Source organism: Salmo salar, chromosome ssa27, assembly GCF_905237065.1.
Source record: "Salmo salar chromosome ssa27, Ssal_v3.1, whole genome shotgun sequence".
Lineage (NCBI taxonomy): Eukaryota > Metazoa > Chordata > Actinopteri > Salmoniformes > Salmonidae > Salmo > Salmo salar.
The window spans coordinates 36,670,001-36,689,106 of NC_059468.1; the positions used below are offsets into that span (position 1 = coordinate 36,670,001).

At 38.2% G+C, this 19,106-nt stretch overlaps 1 protein-coding gene across 9 annotated transcripts in view; it reads left to right on the forward strand.

The window, feature by feature from the left end:
• The window catches only part of LOC106589029 (zinc finger protein 40), a 121,546-nt gene that overhangs the window by 80,908 nt on the left and 21,532 nt on the right, over positions 1 to 19,106 (forward strand). For all 9 annotated transcript variants that reach the window (XR_006762472.1, XR_006762473.1, XM_045709768.1 and 6 more), the window contains one exon: positions 15,118 to 15,174. Coding sequence is in view for 6 of the 9 variants with exons in the window: in XM_045709768.1 (XP_045565724.1) it covers positions 15,118 to 15,174 (57 nt within the window). In the remaining 3 variants the exon portion in view is untranslated. The remainder of the gene's footprint in view (positions 1 to 15,117; positions 15,175 to 19,106) is intronic.

Below are 19,106 nucleotides of genomic sequence, written 5' to 3' on the forward strand. Positions count from 1 at the left end.
ACCCCTCTAGTAGTTACCATCCCACCCCTCTAGTAGTTACCACCCCTCTAGTAGTTACCATCCCTCTAGTAGTTACCGTCCCACCCCTCTAGTAGTTACCATCCCTCTAGTAGTTACCATCCCACCCCTCTAGTAGTTACCATCCCACCCCTCTAGTAGTTACCACCCCTCTAGTAGTTACCATCCCACCCCTCTAGTAGTTACCATCCCACCCCTCTAGTAGTTACCATCCCTCTAGTAGTTACCATCCCACCCCTCTAGTAGTTACCATCCCTCTAGTAGTTACCACCCCTCTAGTAGTTACCGTCCCTCTAGTAGTTACCATCCCACCCCTCTAGTAGTTACCATCCCTCTAGTAGTTACCGTCCCTCTAGTAGTTACCATCCCTCTAGTAGTTACCATCCCATCCCTCTAGTAGTTACCACCCCTCTAGTAGTTACCATCCCACCCCTCTAGTAGTTACCATCCCACCCCTCTAGTAGTTACCATCCCACCCCTCTAGTAGTTACCATCCCACCCCTCTAGTAGTTACCATCCCACCCCTCTAGTAGTTACCACCCCTCTAGTAGTTACCATCCCTCTAGTAGTTACCATCCCACCCCTCTAGTAGTTACCATCCCTCTAGTAGTTACCACCCCTCTAGTAGTTACCATCCCTCTAGTAGTTACCATCCCACCCCTCTAGTAGTTACCGTCCCACCCCTCTAGTAGTTACCATCCCTCTAGTAGTTACCACCCCTCTAGTAGTTACCATCCCACCCCTCTAGTAGTTACCATCCCACCCCTCTAGTAGTTACCATCCCCCCCTCTAGTAGTTACCATCCCACCCCTCTAGTAGTTACCATCCCATCCCTCTAGTAGTTACCATCCCACCCCTCTAGTAGTTACCATCCCACCCCTCTAGTAGTTACCACCCCTCTAGTAGTTACCATCCCACCCCTCTAGTAGTTACCATCCCACCCCTCTAGTAGTTACCACCCCTCTAGTAGTTACCATCCCACCCCTCTAGTAGTTACCATCCCACCCCTCTAGTAGTTACCATCCCACCCCTCTAGTAGTTACCATCCCACCCCTCTAGTAGTTACCACCCCTCTAGTAGTTACCATCCCACCCCTCTAGTAGTTACCATCCCACCCCTCTAGTAGTTACCGTCCCACCCCTCTAGTAGTTACCACCCCTCTAGTAGTTACCATCCCACCCCTCTAGTAGTTACCATCCCACCCCTCTAGTAGTTACCACCCCTCTAGTAGTTACCATCCCACCCCTCTAGTAGTTACCATCCCACCCCTCTAGTAGTTACCATCCCACCCCTCTAGTAGTTACCATCCCACCCCTCTAGTAGTTACCATCCCACCCCTCTAGTAGTTACCGTCCCACCCCTCTAGTAGTTACCATCCCACCCCTCTAGTAGTTACCATCCCACCCCTCTAGTAGTTACCATCCCACCCCTCTAGTAGTTACCACCCCCTCTAGTAGTTACCATCCCACCCCTCTAGTAGTTACCACCCCTCTAGTAGTTACCGTCCCACCCCTCTAGTAGTTACCATCCCACCCCTCTAGTAGTTACCGTCCCACCCCTCTAGTAGTTACCATCCCACCCCTCTAGTAGTTACCGTCCCACCCCTCTAGTAGTTACCGTCCCACCCCTCTAGTAGTTACCATCCCACCCCTCTAGTAGTTACCACCCCTCTAGTAGTTACCATCCCTCTAGTAGTTACCATCCCACCCCTCTAGTAGTTACCACCCCTCTAGTAGTTACCATCCCACCCCTCTAGTAGTTACCATCCCTCTAGTAGTTACCATCCCACCCCTCTAGTAGTTACCATCCCACCCCTCTAGTAGTTACCACCCCTCTAGTAGTTACCATCCCACCCCTCTAGTAGTTACCATCCCACCCCTCTAGTAGTTACCATCCCACCCCTCTAGTAGTTACCGTCCCACCCCTCTAGTAGTTACCATCCCTCTAGTTGTTACCATCCCACCCCTCTAGTAGTTACCGTCCCACCCCTCTAGTAGTTACCACCCCTCTAGTAGTTACCATCCCACCCCTCTAGTAGTTACCGTCCCACCCCTCTAGTAGTTACCGTCCCACCCCTCTAGTAGTTACCATCCCACCCCTCTAGTAGTTACCACCCCTCTAGTAGTTACCATCCCACCCCTCTAGTAGTTACCACCCCTCTAGTAGTTACCGTCCCACCCCTCTAGTAGTTACCACCCCTCTAGTAGTTACCATCCCACCCCTCTAGTAGTTACCACCCCTCTAGTAGTTACCATACCACCCCTCTAGTAGTTACCATCCCACCCCTCTAGTAGTTACCATCCCACCCTTCTAGTTTTTACCATCCCAGGTCCATCCTTCATGTCTCGTTTGGCTGTTTGGTTTTTAAATGTGGAGGAAGAGGAATCGGTGTTGTTGTTCATGTGTTACTAAGAGACAGAAAATACACTACTGTTCTGCTACCTGTGTGTGTGTGTGTGTGTGTGTGTGTGTGTGTGTGTGTGTGTGTGTGTGTGTGTGTGTGTGTGTGTGTGTGTGTGTGTGTGTGTGTGTGTGTGTGTGTGTGTGTGTGTGTGTGTGTGTGTGTGTCTGTCTCTGTTCTGCTACCTGTTTGTGTGTGTGTGAGTGTGTGTCTCTGTTCTGGTACGTGTGTGTGTGTGTGTGTGTGTGTGTGTGTGTGTGTGTGTGTGTGTGTGTGTGTGTGTGTGTGTGTGTGTGTGTGTGTGTGTGTGTGTGTGCTAGCACCTGATCAGAGCCATAAGGGAGACTAGACATCTACCCCCCCACCATCAGATTAGGGGGTGGGGCAATGTAGCCTGTGTTTTTTTGTCCGCCCACTTTGCTTCTGAAATCACCGGTTGCATCACTGCCTAGTATGGCAACTGCTCGGCATCTGACCGGAAGGCGCTACAGCCAAGGACATCACTGGGGCCAAGCTTCCTGTCATCCAGGACCTATATTCTAGGGGGTGTCAGAGGAAGGCCCCAAAAAATTGTCAAAAACTCCAGTCACCTAAGTCATAGACTGTTCTCTCCGCTACCTCACGGCAAGTGATAACGGAGCGCCAAGTCTAGGTCCAAAAGGCTCCTTAACAGCTTCTACCCCCAAGCCATAAGGCTGCTGAACAGTTAATCAAATGGCCATTAGACTATAACCTACTAATAGTTATATCACGTAGTCGTAGGTCTAATAGACTATAACCTACTAATAGTTATATCACATAGTCGTAGGGCTAATAGACTATAACCTACTAATAGTTATATCACGTAGTCGTAGGTCTAATAGACTATAACCTACTAATAGTTATATCACGTAGTCGTAGGTCTAATAGACTATAACCTACTAATAGTTATATCACGTAGTCGTAGGTCTAATAGACTATAACCTACTAATAGTTATATCACGTAGTCGTCTAATAGACTATAACCTACTAATAGTTATATCACGTAGTCGTAGGGCTAATAGACTATAACCTACTAATAGTTATATCACGTAGTCGTCTAATAGACTATAACCTACTAATAGTTATATCACGTAGTCGTGGGTCTAATAGACTCTAACCTACTAATAGTTATATCACGTAGTCGTAGGTCTAATAGACTATAACCTACTAATAGTTATATCACGTAGTCGTAGGTCTAATAGACTATAACCTACTAATAGTTATATCACGTAGTCGTAGGTCTAATAGACTATAACCTACTAATAGTTATATCACGTAGTCGTAGGTCTAATAGACTATAACCTACTAATAGTTATATCACGTAGTCGTAGGTCTAATAGACTCTAACCTACTAATAGTTATATCACGTAGTCGTAGGTCTAATAGACTATAACCTACTAATAGTTATATCACGTAGTCGTCTAATAGACTATAACCTACTAATAGTTATATCACGTAGTCGTAGGGCTAATAGACTATAACCTACTAATAGTTATATCACGTAGTCGTAGGTCTAATAGACTATAACCTACTAATAGTTATATCACGTAGTCGTCTAATAGACTATAACCTACTAATAGTTATATCACGTAGTCGTAGGTCTAATAGACTATAACCTACTAATAGTTATATCACGTAGTCGTAGGTCTAATAGACTATAACCTACTAATAGTTATATCACGTAGTCGTAGGTCTAATAGACTATAACCTACTAATAGTTATATCACGTAGTCGTAGGTCTAATAGACTATAACCTACTAATAGTTATATCACGTAGTCGTAGGTCTAATAGACTATAACCTACTAATAGTTATATCACGTAGTCGTAGGTCTAATAGACTATAACCTACTAATAGTTATATCACGTAGTCGTCTAATAGACTATAACCTACTAATAGTTATATCACGTAGTCGTAGGTCTAATAGACTATAACCTACTAATAGTTATATCACGTAGTCGTGTCTAATAGACTATAACCTACTAATAGTTATATCACGTAGTCGTCTAATAGACTATAACCTACTAATAGTTATATCACGTAGTCGTAGGTCTAATAGACTATATCCTACTAATAGTTATATCACGTAGTCGTAGGTCTAATAGACTATAACCTACTAATAGTTATATCACGTAGTCGTAGGTCTAATAGACTATAACCTACTAATAGTTATATCACGTAGTCGTAGGTCTAATAGACTATAACCTACTAATAGTTATATCACGTAGTCGGTCTAATAGACTATAACCTACTAATAGTTATCACGTAGTCGTAGGTCTAATAGACTATAACCTACTAATAGTTATATCACGTAGTCGTAGGTCTAATAGACTATATCCTACTAATAGTTATATCACGTAGTCGTAGGTCTAATAGACTATAACCTACTAATAGTTATATCACGTAGTCGTAGGTCTAATAGACTATAACCTACTAATAGTTATATCACGTAGTCGTAGGTCTAATAGACTATAACCTACTAATAGTTATATCACGTAGTCGTAGGTCTAATAGACTATAACCTACTAATAGTTATATCACGTAGTCGTAGGTCTAATAGACTATAACCTACTAATAGTTATATCACGTAGTCGTAGGGCTAATAGACTATAACCTACTAATAGTTATATCACGTAGTCGTAGGTCTAATAGACTATAACCTACTAATAGTTATATCACGTAGTCGTCTAATAGACTATAATCTACTAATAGTTATATCACGTAGTCATAGGGCTAATAGACTATAACCTACTAATAGTTATATCACGTAGTCGTAGGTCTAATAGACTATAACCTACTAATAGTTATATCACGTATTCGTAGGTCTAATAGACTATAACCTACTAATAGTTATATCACGTAGTCGTAGGTCTAATAGACTATAACCTACTAATAGTTATATCACGTAGTCGTAGGTCTAATAGACTATAACCTACTAATAGTTATATCACGTAGTCGTCTAATAGACTATAACCTACTAATAGTTATATCACGTAGTCGTAGGGCTAATAGACTATAACCTACTAATAGTTATATCACGTAGTCGTCTAATAGACTATAACCTACTAATAGTTATATCACGTAGTCGTCTAATAGACTATAACCTACTAATAGTTATATCACGTAGTCGTAGGTCTAATAGACTATATCCTACTAATAGTTATATCACGTAGTCGTAGGTCTAATAGACTATAACCTACTAATAGTTATATCACGTAGTCGTAGGTCTAATAGACTATAACCTACTAATAGTTATATCACGTAGTCGTAGGTCTAATAGACTATAACCTACTAATAGTTATATCACGTAGTCGTAGGTCTAATAGACTATAACCTACTAATAGTTATATCACGTAGTCGTAGGTCTAATAGACTATAACCTACTAATAGTTATATCACGTAGTCGTAGGTCTAATAGACTATAACCTACTAATAGTTATATCACGTAGTCGTAGGTCTAATAGACTATAACCTACTAATAGTTATATCACGTATTCGTAGGTCTAATAGACTATAACCTACTAATAGTTATATCACGTAGTCGTAGGTCTAATAGACTATAACCTACTAATAGTTATATCACGTAGTCGTAGGTCTAATAGACTATAACCTACTAATAGTTATATCACGTAGTCGTAGGTCTAATAGACTATAACCTACTAATAGTTATATCACGTAGTCGTAGGTCTAATAGACTATAACCTACTAATAGTTATATCACGTAGTCGTAGGTCTAATAGACTATAACCTACTAATAGTTATATCACGTAGTCGTGGTCTAATAGACTATAACCTACTAATAGTTATATCACGTAGTCGTAGGTCTAATAGACTATAACCTACTAATAGTTATATCACGTAGTCGTAGGTCTAATAGACTATAACCTACTAATAGTTATATCACGTAGTCGTAGGTCTAATAGACTATAACCTACTAATAGTTATATCACGTAGTCGTCTAATAGACTATAACCTACTAATAGTTATATCACGTAGTCGTAGGTCTAATAGACTATAACCTACTAATAGTTATATCACGTAGTCGTAGGTCTAATAGACTATAACCTACTAATAGTTATATCACGTAGTCGTCGGTCTAATAGACTATAACCTACTAATAGTTATATCACGTAGTCGTAGTCTAATAGACTATAACCTACTAATAGTTATATCACGTAGTCGTAGGTCTAATAGACTATAACCTACTAATAGTTATATCACGTAGTCGTAGGTCTAATAGACTATAACCTACTAATAGTTATATCACGTAGTCGTAGGTCTAATAGACTATAACCTACTAATAGTTATATCACGTAGTCGTGGTCTAATAGACTATAACCTACTAATAGTTATATCACGTAGTCGTAGGTCTAATAGACTATAACCTACTAATAGTTATATCACGTAGTCGTAGGTCTAATAGACTATAACCTACTAATAGTTATATCACGTAGTCGTAGGTCTAATAGACTATAACCTACTAATAGTTATATCACGTAGTCGTAGGCTAATAGACTATAACCTACTAATAGTTATATTACGTAGTCGTAGGTCTAATAGACTATAACCTACTAATAGTTATATCACGTAGTCTTAGGTCTAATAGACTATAACCTACTAATAGTTATATCACGTAGTCGTTCTAATAGACTATAACCTACTAATAGTTATATCACGTAGTCGTAGGTCTAATAGACTATAACCTACTAATAGTTATATCACGTAGTCGTAGGGCTAATAGACTATAACCTACTAATAGTTATATCACGTAGTCGTAGGTCTAATAGACTATAACCTACTAATAGTTATATCACGTAGTCGTAGGTCTAATAGACTATAACCTACTAATAGTTATATCACGTAGTCGTAGATCTAATAGACTATAACCTACTAATAGTTATATCACGTAGTCGTAGGTCTAATAGACTATATCCTACTAATAGTTATATCACGTAGTCGTAGGTCTAATAGACTATAACCTACTAATAGTTATATCACGTAGTCGTAGGTCTAATAGACTATAACCTACTAATAGTTATATCACGTAGTCGTAGGTCTAATAGACTATAACCTACTAATAGTTACATCACGTAGTCGTCTAATAGACTATAACCTACTAATAGTTATATCACGTAGTCGTAGGTCTAATAGACTATAACCTACTAATAGTTATATCACGTAGTCGTAGGTCTAATAGACTATAACCTACTAATAGTTATATCACGTAGTCGTAGGTCTAATAGACTATAACCTACTAATAGTTATATCACGTAGTCGTAGGTCTAATAGACTATAACCTACTAATAGTTATATCACGTAGTCGTCTAATAGACTATAACCTACTAATAGTTATATCACGTAGTCGTAGGTCTAATAGACTATAACCTACTAATAGTTATATCACGTAGTCGTAGGGCTAATAGACTATAACCTACTAATAGTTATATCACGTAGTCGTAGGTCTAATAGACTATAACCTACTAATAGTTATATCACGTAGTCGTCTAATAGACTGTAACCTACTAATAGTTATATCACGTAGTCGTAGGGCTAATAGACTATAACCTACTAATAGTTATATCACGTAGTCATAGGTCTAATAGACTATAACCTACTAATAGTTGTATCACATAGTCGTAGGTCTAATAGACTATAACCTATTAATAGTTATATCACGTAGTCGTCTAATAGACTATAACCTACTAATAGTTATACACGTAGTCGTAGGTCTAATAGACTATAACCTACTAATAGTTATATCACGTAGTCGTAGGTCTAATAGACTATAACCTACTAATAGTTATATCACGTAGTCGTAGGTCTAATAGACTATAACCTACTAATAGTTATATCACGTAGTCGTCCAATAGACTATAACCTACTAATAGTTATATCACGTAGTCGTAGGTCTAATAGACTATAACCTACTAATAGTTATATCACGTAGTCGTAGGTCTAATAGACTATAACCTACTAATAGTTATATCACATAGTCGTAGGGCTAATAGACTATAACCTGCTAATAGTTATATCACGTAGTCGTCTAATAGACTATAACCTACTAATAGTTATATCACGTAGTCGTCTAATAGACTATAACCTACTAATAGTTATATTACGTAGTCGTAGGTCTAATAGACTATAAGCTACTAATAGTTATATCACGTAGTCTTAGGTCTAATAGACTATAACCTACTAATAGTTATATCACGTAGTCTTCTAATAGACTATAACCTACTAATAGTTATATCACGTAGTCGTCTAATAGACTATAACCTACTAATAGTTATATCACGTAGTCGTAGGGCTAATAGACTATAACCTACTAATAGTTATATCACGTAGTCGTAGGTCTAATAGACTATAACCTACTAATAGTTATATCACGTAGTCGTAGGTCTAATAGACTATAACCTACTAATAGTTATATCACGTAGTCGTAGATCTAATAGACTATAACCTACTAATAGTTATATCACGTAGTCGTAGGTCTAATAGACTATATCCTACTAATAGTTATATCACGTAGTCGTAGGTCTAATAGACTATAACCTACTAATAGTTATATCATGTAGTCGTAGGTCTAATAGACTATAACCTACTAATAGTTATATCACGTAGTCGTCTAATAGACTATAACCTACTAATAGTTATATCACGTAGTCGTAGGTCTAATAGACTATAACCTACTAATAGTTATATCACGTAGTCGTAGGTCTAATAGACTATAACCTACTAATAGTTATATCACGTAGTCGTAGGTCTAATAGACTATAACCTACTAATAGTTATATCACGTAGTCGTAGGTCTAATAGACTATAACCTACTAATAGTTATATCACGTAGTCGTAGGTCTAATAGACTATAACCTACTAATAGTTATATCACGTAGTCGTAGGTCTAATAGACTATAACCTACTAATAGTTATATCACGTAGTCGTGGTCTAATAGACTATAACCTACTAATAGTTATATCACGTAGTCGTAGGTCTAATAGACTATAACCTACTAATAGTTATATCACGTAGTCGTAGGTCTAATAGACTATAACCTACTAATAGTTATATCACGTAGTCGTAGGTCTAATAGACTATAACCTACTAATAGTTATATCACGTAGTCGTATCTAATAGACTATAACCTACTAATAGTTATATCACGTAGTCGTAGGGCTAATAGACTATAACCTACTAATAGTTATATCACGTAGTCGTAGGTCTAATAGACTATAACCTACTAATAGTTATATCACATAGTCGTAGGTCTAATAGACTATAACCTATTAATAGTTATATCACGTAGTCGTAGGCTAATAGACTATAACCTACTAATAGTTATATCACGTAGTCGTAGGGCTAATAGACTATAACCTACTAATAGTTATATCACGTAGTCGTAGGTCTAATAGACTATAACCTACTAATAGTTATATCACGTAGTCGTAGGTCTAATAGACTATAACCTACTAATAGTTATATCACGTAGTCGCGGTCTAATAGACTATAACCTACTAATAGTTATACACGTAGTCGTAGGTCTAATAGACTATAACCTACTAATAGTTATATCACGTAGTCGTAGGTCTAATAGACTATAACCTACTAATAGTTATATCACGTAGTCGTCTAATAGACTATAACCTACTAATAGTTATATCACGTAGTCGTACTAATAGACTATAACCTACTAATAGTTATATCACGTAGTCGTAGGTCTAATAGACTATAACCTACTAATAGTTATATCACGTAGTCGTAGGTCTAATAGACTATAACCTACTAATAGTTATATCACGTAGTCGTAGGGCTAATAGACTATAACCTACTAATAGTTATATCACGTAGTCGTATCTAATAGACTATAACCTACTAATAGTTATATCACGTAGTCGTCTAATAGACTATAACCTACTAATAGTTATATTACGTAGTCGTAGGTCTAATAGACTATAACCTACTAATAGTTATATCACGTAGTCTTAGGTCTAATAGACTATAACCTACTAATAGTTATATCACGTAGTCGTCTAATAGACTATAACCTACTAATAGTTATATCACGTAGTCGTCTAATAGACTATAACCTACTAATAGTTATATCACGTAGTCGTAGGTCTAATAGACTATAACCTACTAATAGTTATATCACGTAGTCGTAGGTCTAATAGACTATAACCTACTAATAGTTATATCACGTAGTCGTAGATTTAATAGACTATAACCTACTAATAGTTATATCACGTAGTCGTAGGTCTAATAGACTATAACCTACTAATAGTTATATCACGTAGTCGTAGGTCTAATAGACTATATCCTACTAATAGTTATATCACGTAGTCGTAGGTCTAATAGACTATAACCTACTAATAGTTATATCATGTAGTCGTAGGTCTAATAGACTATAACCTACTAATAGTTATATCACGTAGTCGTAGGTCTAATAGACTATAACCTACTAATAGTTATATCATGTAGTCGTAGGTCTAATAGACTATAACCTACTAATAGTTATATCACGTAGTCGTAGGTCTAATAGACTATAACCTACTAATAGTTATATCACGTAGTCGTAGGTCTAATAGACTATAACCTACTAATAGTTATATCACGTAGTCGTAGGTCTAATAGACTATAACCTACTAATAGTTATATCACGTAGTCGTAGGTCTAATAGACTATAACCTACTAATAGTTATATCACGTAGTCGTAGGTCTAATAGACTATAACCTACTAATAGTTATATCACGTAGTCGTAGGTCTAATAGACTATAACCTACTAATAGTTATATCACGTAGTCGTAGGTCTAATAGACTATAACCTACTAATAGTTATATCACGTAGTCGTAGGTCTAATAGACTATAACCTACTAATAGTTATATCACGTAGTCGTAGATTTAATAGACTATAACCTACTAATAGTTATATCACGTAGTCGTAGATCTAATAGACTATAACCTACTAATAGTTATATCACGTAGTCGTAGGTCTAATAGACTATATCCTACTAATAGTTATATCACGTAGTCGTAGGTCTAATAGACTATAACCTACTAATAGTTATATCATGTAGTCGTAGGTCTAATAGACTATAACCTACTAATAGTTATATCACGTAGTCGTAGGTCTAATAGACTATAACCTACTAATAGTTACATCACGTAGTCGTCTAATAGACTATAACCTACTAATAGTTATATCACGTAGTCGTAGGTCTAATAGACTATAACCTACTAATAGTTATATCACGTAGTCGTAGGTCTAATAGACTATAACCTACTAATAGTTATATCACGTAGTCGTAGGTCTAATAGACTATAACCTACTAATAGTTATATCACGTAGTCGTAGGTCTAATAGACTATAACCTACTAATAGTTATATCACGTAGTCGTCTAATAGACTATAACCTACTAATAGTTATATCACGTAGTCGTAGGTCTAATAGACTATAACCTACTAATAGTTATATCACGTAGTCGTAGGGCTAATAGACTATAACCTACTAATAGTTATATCACGTAGTCGTAGGTCTAATAGACTATAACCTACTAATAGTTATATCACGTAGTCGTCTAATAGACTATAACCTACTAATAGTTATATCACGTAGTCGTAGGGCTAATAGACTATAACCTACTAATAGTTATATCACGTAGTCATAGGTCTAATAGACTATAACCTACTAATAGTTGTATCACATAGTCGTAGGTCTAATAGACTATAACCTATTAATAGTTATATCACGTAGTCGTCTAATAGACTATAACCTACTAATAGTTATCACGTAGTCGTAGGTCTAATAGACTATAACCTACTAATAGTTATATCACGTAGTCGTAGGTCTAATAGACTATAACCTACTAATAGTTATATCACGTAGTCGTCTAATAGACTATAACCTACTAATAGTTATATCACGTAGTCGTCCAATAGACTATAACCTACTAATAGTTATATCACGTAGTCGTAGGTCTAATAGACTATAACCTACTAATAGTTATATCACGTAGTCGTAGGTCTAATAGACTATAACCTACTAATAGTTATATCACATAGTCGTAGGGCTAATAGACTATAACCTGCTAATAGTTATATCACGTAGTCGTCTAATAGACTATAACCTACTAATAGTTATATCACGTAGTCGTCTAATAGACTATAACCTACTAATAGTTATATTACGTAGTCGTAGGTCTAATAGACTATAAGCTACTAATAGTTATATCACGTAGTCTTAGGTCTAATAGACTATAACCTACTAATAGTTATATCACGTAGTCGTCTAATAGACTATAACCTACTAATAGTTATATCACGTAGTCGTAGGGCTAATAGACTATAACCTACTAATAGTTATATCACGTAGTCGTCTAATAGACTATAACCTACTAATAGTTATATCACGTAGTCGTAGGGCTAATAGACTATAACCTACTAATAGTTATATCACGTAGTCGTGCTAATAGACTATAACCTACTAATAGTTATATCACGTAGTCGTAGGGCTAATAGACTATAACCTACTAATAGTTATATCACGTAGTCGTAGGTCTAATAGACTATAACCTACTAATAGTTATATCACGTAGTCGTAGGTTTAATAGACTATAACCTACTAATAGTTATATCACGTAGTCGTAGGTCTAATAGACTATAACCTACTAATAGTTATATCACGTAGTCGTAGGTCTAATAGACTATATCCTACTAATAGTTATATCACGTAGTCGTAGGTCTAATAGACTATAACCTACTAATAGTTATATCACGTAGTCGTAGGTCTAATAGACTATAACCTACTAATAGTTATATCACGTAGTCGTAGGTCTAATAGACTATAACCTACTAATAGTTATATCACGTAGTCGTAGGTCTAATAGACTATAACCTACTAATAGTTATATCACGTAGTCGTAGGTCTAATAGACTATAACCTACTAATAGTTATATCACGTAGTCGTAGGTCTAATAGACTATAACCTACTAATAGTTATATCACGTAGTCGTAGGTCTAATAGACTATAACCTACTAATAGTTATATCACGTAGTCGTAGGTCTAATAGACTATAACCTACTAATAGTTATATCACGTAGTCGTAGGTCTAATAGACTATAACCTACTAATAGTTAATTCACGTAGTCGTAGGTCTAATAGACTATAACCTACTAATAGTTATATCACGTAGTCGTAGGTCTAATAGACTATAACCTACTAATAGTTATATCACGTAGTCGTAGGTCTAATAGACTATAACCTACTAATAGTTATATCACGTAGTCGTAGGTCTAATAGACTATAACCTACTAATAGTTATATCACGTAGTCGTAGGTCTAATAGACTATAACCTACTAATAGTTATATCACGTATTCGTAGGTCTAATAGACTATAACCTACTAATAGTTATATCACGTAGTCGTAGGTCTAATAGACTATAACCTACTAATAGTTATATCACGTAGTCGTAGGTCTAATAGACTATAACCTACTAATAGTTATATCACGTAGTCGTAGGGCTAATAGACTATAACCTACTAATAGTTATATCACGTAGTCGTAGGTCTAATAGACTATAACCTACTAATAGTTATATCACGTAGTCGTAGGTCTAATAGACTATAACCTACTAATAGTTATATCACGTAGTCGTAGGTCTAATAGACTATAACCTACTAATAGTTATATCACGTAGTCGTAGGTCTAATAGACTATAACCTACTAATAGTTATATCACGTAGTCGTAGGTCTAATAGGCAAAAGGCCTACTGCTAATTATAGTTTGTTCCTGAACTTCAGCCGTCCCTCCTGCACCACAAGTTGGTTCAACTTCCTGAAAATCATTGTGCGATCATGCCGCTGTTTTTGCTGTGCCGTGATAGGGTGCTCCAATTACTTCAAATTACATCTCATCAAGATCTGCTGCTTATCTCTTGTGTGTCTCAGCCACCAGATCTCAACCCTCCTGAACACCTAGGGGAGATTCTGGAGCAGAGCCTGAGACAGCGTTTTCCATCAACAAAACACCAAATGGTGGAATTTCTGGTGGAAGAATGATGTCACATCCCTCCAACAGAGTTCCAGACACTTGTAGAATCTATGCCAAGGCTCATTGAAGCTGTTCTGGCGGCCCGTGCTGGCGCCCTATTAAGACCATTTCTGTTGGTGTTTCATTTTGGGGGGGGCAGTTACCTGTAGATCGCCTTCGAAGCCCATCTTAACGATAATTAGAGTTAAATTAGAACACCACATTAATTTGTTTGCCCCCTACCATTTATCATGCATATGCTGTGGAATTGATGAAGGATTTTTTTTCTCAACACTGCATGTGTAGCAAATACCGCCCTATTCCCTCTGTAGTGCACTATTTCTGACCAGGTCCTATAGGTCAAAAGTGATGCACTATGTAGGGAATAGGGTGCCATTTGGGATGTATCCTATGTGTGTCTTAGCCCTAAGTGCTGTGCCATCATACTGATGGTTTTCTCCATTGTCCTCCATTTGCCATGGAAGAATGTCTGGTTCTATAGTAGAATTAAAACAACACCCGTGTGGGAAGCATCCTCAGTTTTAGTAGTTCCTTTCTACATTGCCTCTGGGTAATTTGCCTTGTGTCCCTATGATTTGTTTCTCTGTGCTGGAAACCAACGTTTCTCCTTTTTTTTGTGTGTTGCAGATAAAATCGAAGAAGCACAGAAAGAACTGAAAGATCCCAAAGCCAGTGCACAGAAAGGTAATATTCCTCTCCAGTGCACAGAAAGGTAATATTCCTTATCAATGGACCTCCCAACTGGCGCAGCGGTCTAAGGCACTGCATCGCAGTGCTTGAGGCGTCACTACAGACCCGGGTTTGATTCTGGGCTGTGTCGCAGCCGGTCGTGACCGGGAGACCCATGAGGCGGCGCACAATTGGACCAGTGTCTTCCGGGTTGGGGGGGTTGGCCGGCCGGGATGTCCTTGTCCCATCACACTCTAGCGACTCCTGTGTTGGGCTGGGCGCATGCACGCTGACACGGTCGCCAGTTGTATGGTGTTTCCTCTGACCCATCGGTGAGGCTGGCTTCCAGGTTATGCGGTCAGTGTGTCAAGAAACAGTGTGTCTTGGCAGGTCATGTTTCGGAGGACGCATGGCTCTTGACCTTCGCCTCTCCTGAGTCCGTACGGGGGTTGCAGCGATGGGACAAGACTGTAACTATCAATTGGATATCAAGAAATTGTGGAGAAAAAGTGATATATATTTTTTTAAATGCTTATCAATGAGTAGCATTCAAAGGTTATTAATGGAATGATTTCACTTTGAACAGACTAAGTGTATGTGAGGGGGATTTATTTTCCTCTTGTACTCACAGTAACTCATTTTTTTATGAAGAACGTACTGTGCCAGTTTTACATACTACTCACAGTAACTCAGTGTTTTATAAAGAACTTACTGTGCCATTTTTACGTACCCCTGCAAATTGCCAGTGTTCTGTGGGAAAACACCGAAAGTGTATTTTTTACTTCTTAATAGGACAAAGTATTTGTAGCCTAAATACATGTGATAAACAGTAGCCTAAATACATGTGATATACAGTAGCCTAAATACATGTGATATACAGTAGCCTAAATACATGTGATATACAGTAGCCTAAATACATGTGATATACAGTAGCCTAAATACGTGTGATAAACAGTAGCCTATAATGACACGCAGCACATCAATGTACCGAACATCAGTCTACAGTGCATTCTGAAAGTATTCAGACCCCTTCCCTTTTTCCGCATTTTGTTACATTACAGCCTTATTCTAAAATTGAAAAGTATCCTCATCAATCTACACACAATACCCCATATTGACAAAGCGAAAACAGGTCTTCAGACATGTTTGAAAATGTATTCCAAATTTATAAAAAACTGGAAATATCACATTTACGTAAGTATTCAGACCCTTTTACTCAGTACTTTGGCAGCGATTACAACATTGAGTCTTCTTGGGTATGACGCTACAAGCTTGTCACACCTGTATTTGGGGAGTTTCTGTCATTCTTCTCTGCCGATCCTCTCACGCTCTGTCAGATTGGAAGGGGAGCGTTGCTGCTCAGCTATTTCGCTCCAGAGATGTTAGATCGGGTTCAAGTCCGAGCTCTGGCTGGACCACTCAAGGACATTCAGAGACTTGTCCTGAAGCCACTCCTGCGTTGTCTTGGCTGTGTGCTTAGGGTCGTTGTCCTGTTGGAAGGTGAACCTTCGGCCCCAGTCTGAGGTCTTGAGTGCTCTGGAGCAGGTTTTCATCAAGGATCTCTCTGTACTTTTCTCTGTTCATCTTGCCCTCGATCCTGACTACTCTCCCAGTCGCTGCCGCTGAAAAACATCCCCACAGCATGATGCTGCCACCACCATGCTTCACCATAGGGATGGTGCCAGGTTTCCTCCAGACATGAAGCTTGGCATTCAGGCCATAGAATCGTGTTTCTCATGGTTTGAGAGTCCTTTAGGTGCCTTTTGGCAAACTCCAAGCGGGCTGTCATGTGTCTTTTACTGAAGAATGGCTTCTGTCTGGCCACTCTACTGTAAAGGCCTGATTGGTGGAATGCTGCAGAGATGGTTGTCCTTCTGGAAGATTCTCCTATTGCCACAGAGGAACTATGGAACTCTGTCAGAGTTACCATCAGGTTCTTGGTCACCTCCCTCTGTTTGGCCGGGTGGCCAGCTCTCGGAAGAGTCTTGGTGGTTCCAAACTTCTTCTATTTAAGAATGATGGAGGCCACTGTGTTCTTGGGGACCTGCAATGCTACAGACATGTTTTTGGTACCCTTCCCCAGATCTGTTCCTCGACACAATCCTATCTCGGAGCTCTGTGGACAATTCCTTCGACCTCATGGCTTGGTTTTTGCTCTGACATGTGCTGTCAACTGTGGGACCTTATATAGACAGGTGTGTGCCTTTCCAAATCATGTCCAATAATTTTGATTTACCACAGGTGGACTCCAATCAAGTTATAGAAACATCTCAAGGATGATTAATGGAAACAGGATGTACCTGAGCTCAATTTCAAGTCTCATAGCAAAGGGTCTGAATAATTATGTAAATAAGGTATTGCTGATTTTTTAATTTTTAATACATTTGCAAAAATTACCAAAAACCTTTTATCGCTTTGTCATTATGAGATATTGTGTGTAGATTGATTAGTAAAAAAAAATATTTAATCCATTTTAGGTTAAGGTTGTAACATAACAAAATGTGAAACAAATCAAGGGGTCTGAATACTTTCCCAATGCACTGTATGTACCCTACATCAGTCAATTCAACGTTTTCTTGTTTTCTGTATTATGAATGCAACAAACATTTTAATTGGTCAGTCACAGTCACTCATTTTACTTGAGTGGTTATGCTAACGGTAGACAAACAGAGAGATGTACTGGTCAGATGGTCCTTTGGTCCAGTTTCTTTGAACTAGTGGATGTAGTGTGCAACCCCAATGGCACCCTATTCCCTATGTAGTGCACTACTTTTGCCCACCAGGACTAATGGGACTCTGGTCAAAAGTAGTGGGCTATATAGGGAATAGTGTGCTATTTGGGACATTACCATAGTCTAAATATTTTCTCCTGCCTGCCTTGAAGTCTGTAAGGCTGTGTTCCTTAGCTAGGAAGCTCAGTGTGAGTATGCCAAGGAGATTACTAGACTTGGAGGGTTTCCGGTATTTCCTCTATCCCATTTAAATCCCCCTGATCCCCCTACACAGGATGTGTCCCACATGGCACCCTATTCCCTTTTTTTAGTGCACTACTTTCGACCAGGGCCTATACGGATCTGGTCAAAAGTAGTGCACTATATAGGGAATAGGGTGCTGTATGGGATACAGTTGTAGAAAAGCCTAGTCTTCCAGGTTTTACCATAGATCAGAAGGCAGTGCTTTTTCAATGCTGGAAATGGCCCCCTGTGAGAGAGCTATTTTCTGACCTGCTAATGAAGTGTTCTGTGATGTAACAGTTCTTGTAAAGGACATGACGTGATGGTGGACAGGGTTAGCTCTGAACCCAACCCTCGGCTTACCTGATTCGACAGTACCCTGAGAACTAGGATGAACCACTCCTTACCTCATCTCACATGAATCTCAGAAACACCCAACTTTATTTATAGACTGTGTAAGCTGTAAGCTTGCTCTGACTGTTTCTCCCTTTCGAATGAGGTTGGTTGGGGTTATGTGTTGAAGGGAGAGGATTCGGAACCAACAATATATAGAATACCTAAATCCCCTCTCCAAATACACCAGCTGATGATGTCACCTGGCCTGTCAATCACAGGTTAATCCCCACTGTTAAAAGCAGCTTTACTCTATCAATAGGTGTTGCTATACTAGGATGCTATGACACACCTTTTCTTAACTTCTGAATGGCCACTGATCTTCCTTGACTTTCAGTCATTTTCCCCCTTGCATTCTAACTCACAGCCATTCTATATTAGGAGATATTTATATAATAATATATATGACTATTATAGTATTCCCAGTAACATTCCTGTCTAGTTAATTTCAGCTTAAATATGGTTGGTAATAAAGCACATTTATCACAAGTGCAGATAAGTGATTTATAAGCTCATTAATTTATAAGACCAAATGTAACTTAGGGCCAATATATATCAGGATGTCAGGGACTAATAGGGATCTTGACGTCATTTGTGGGT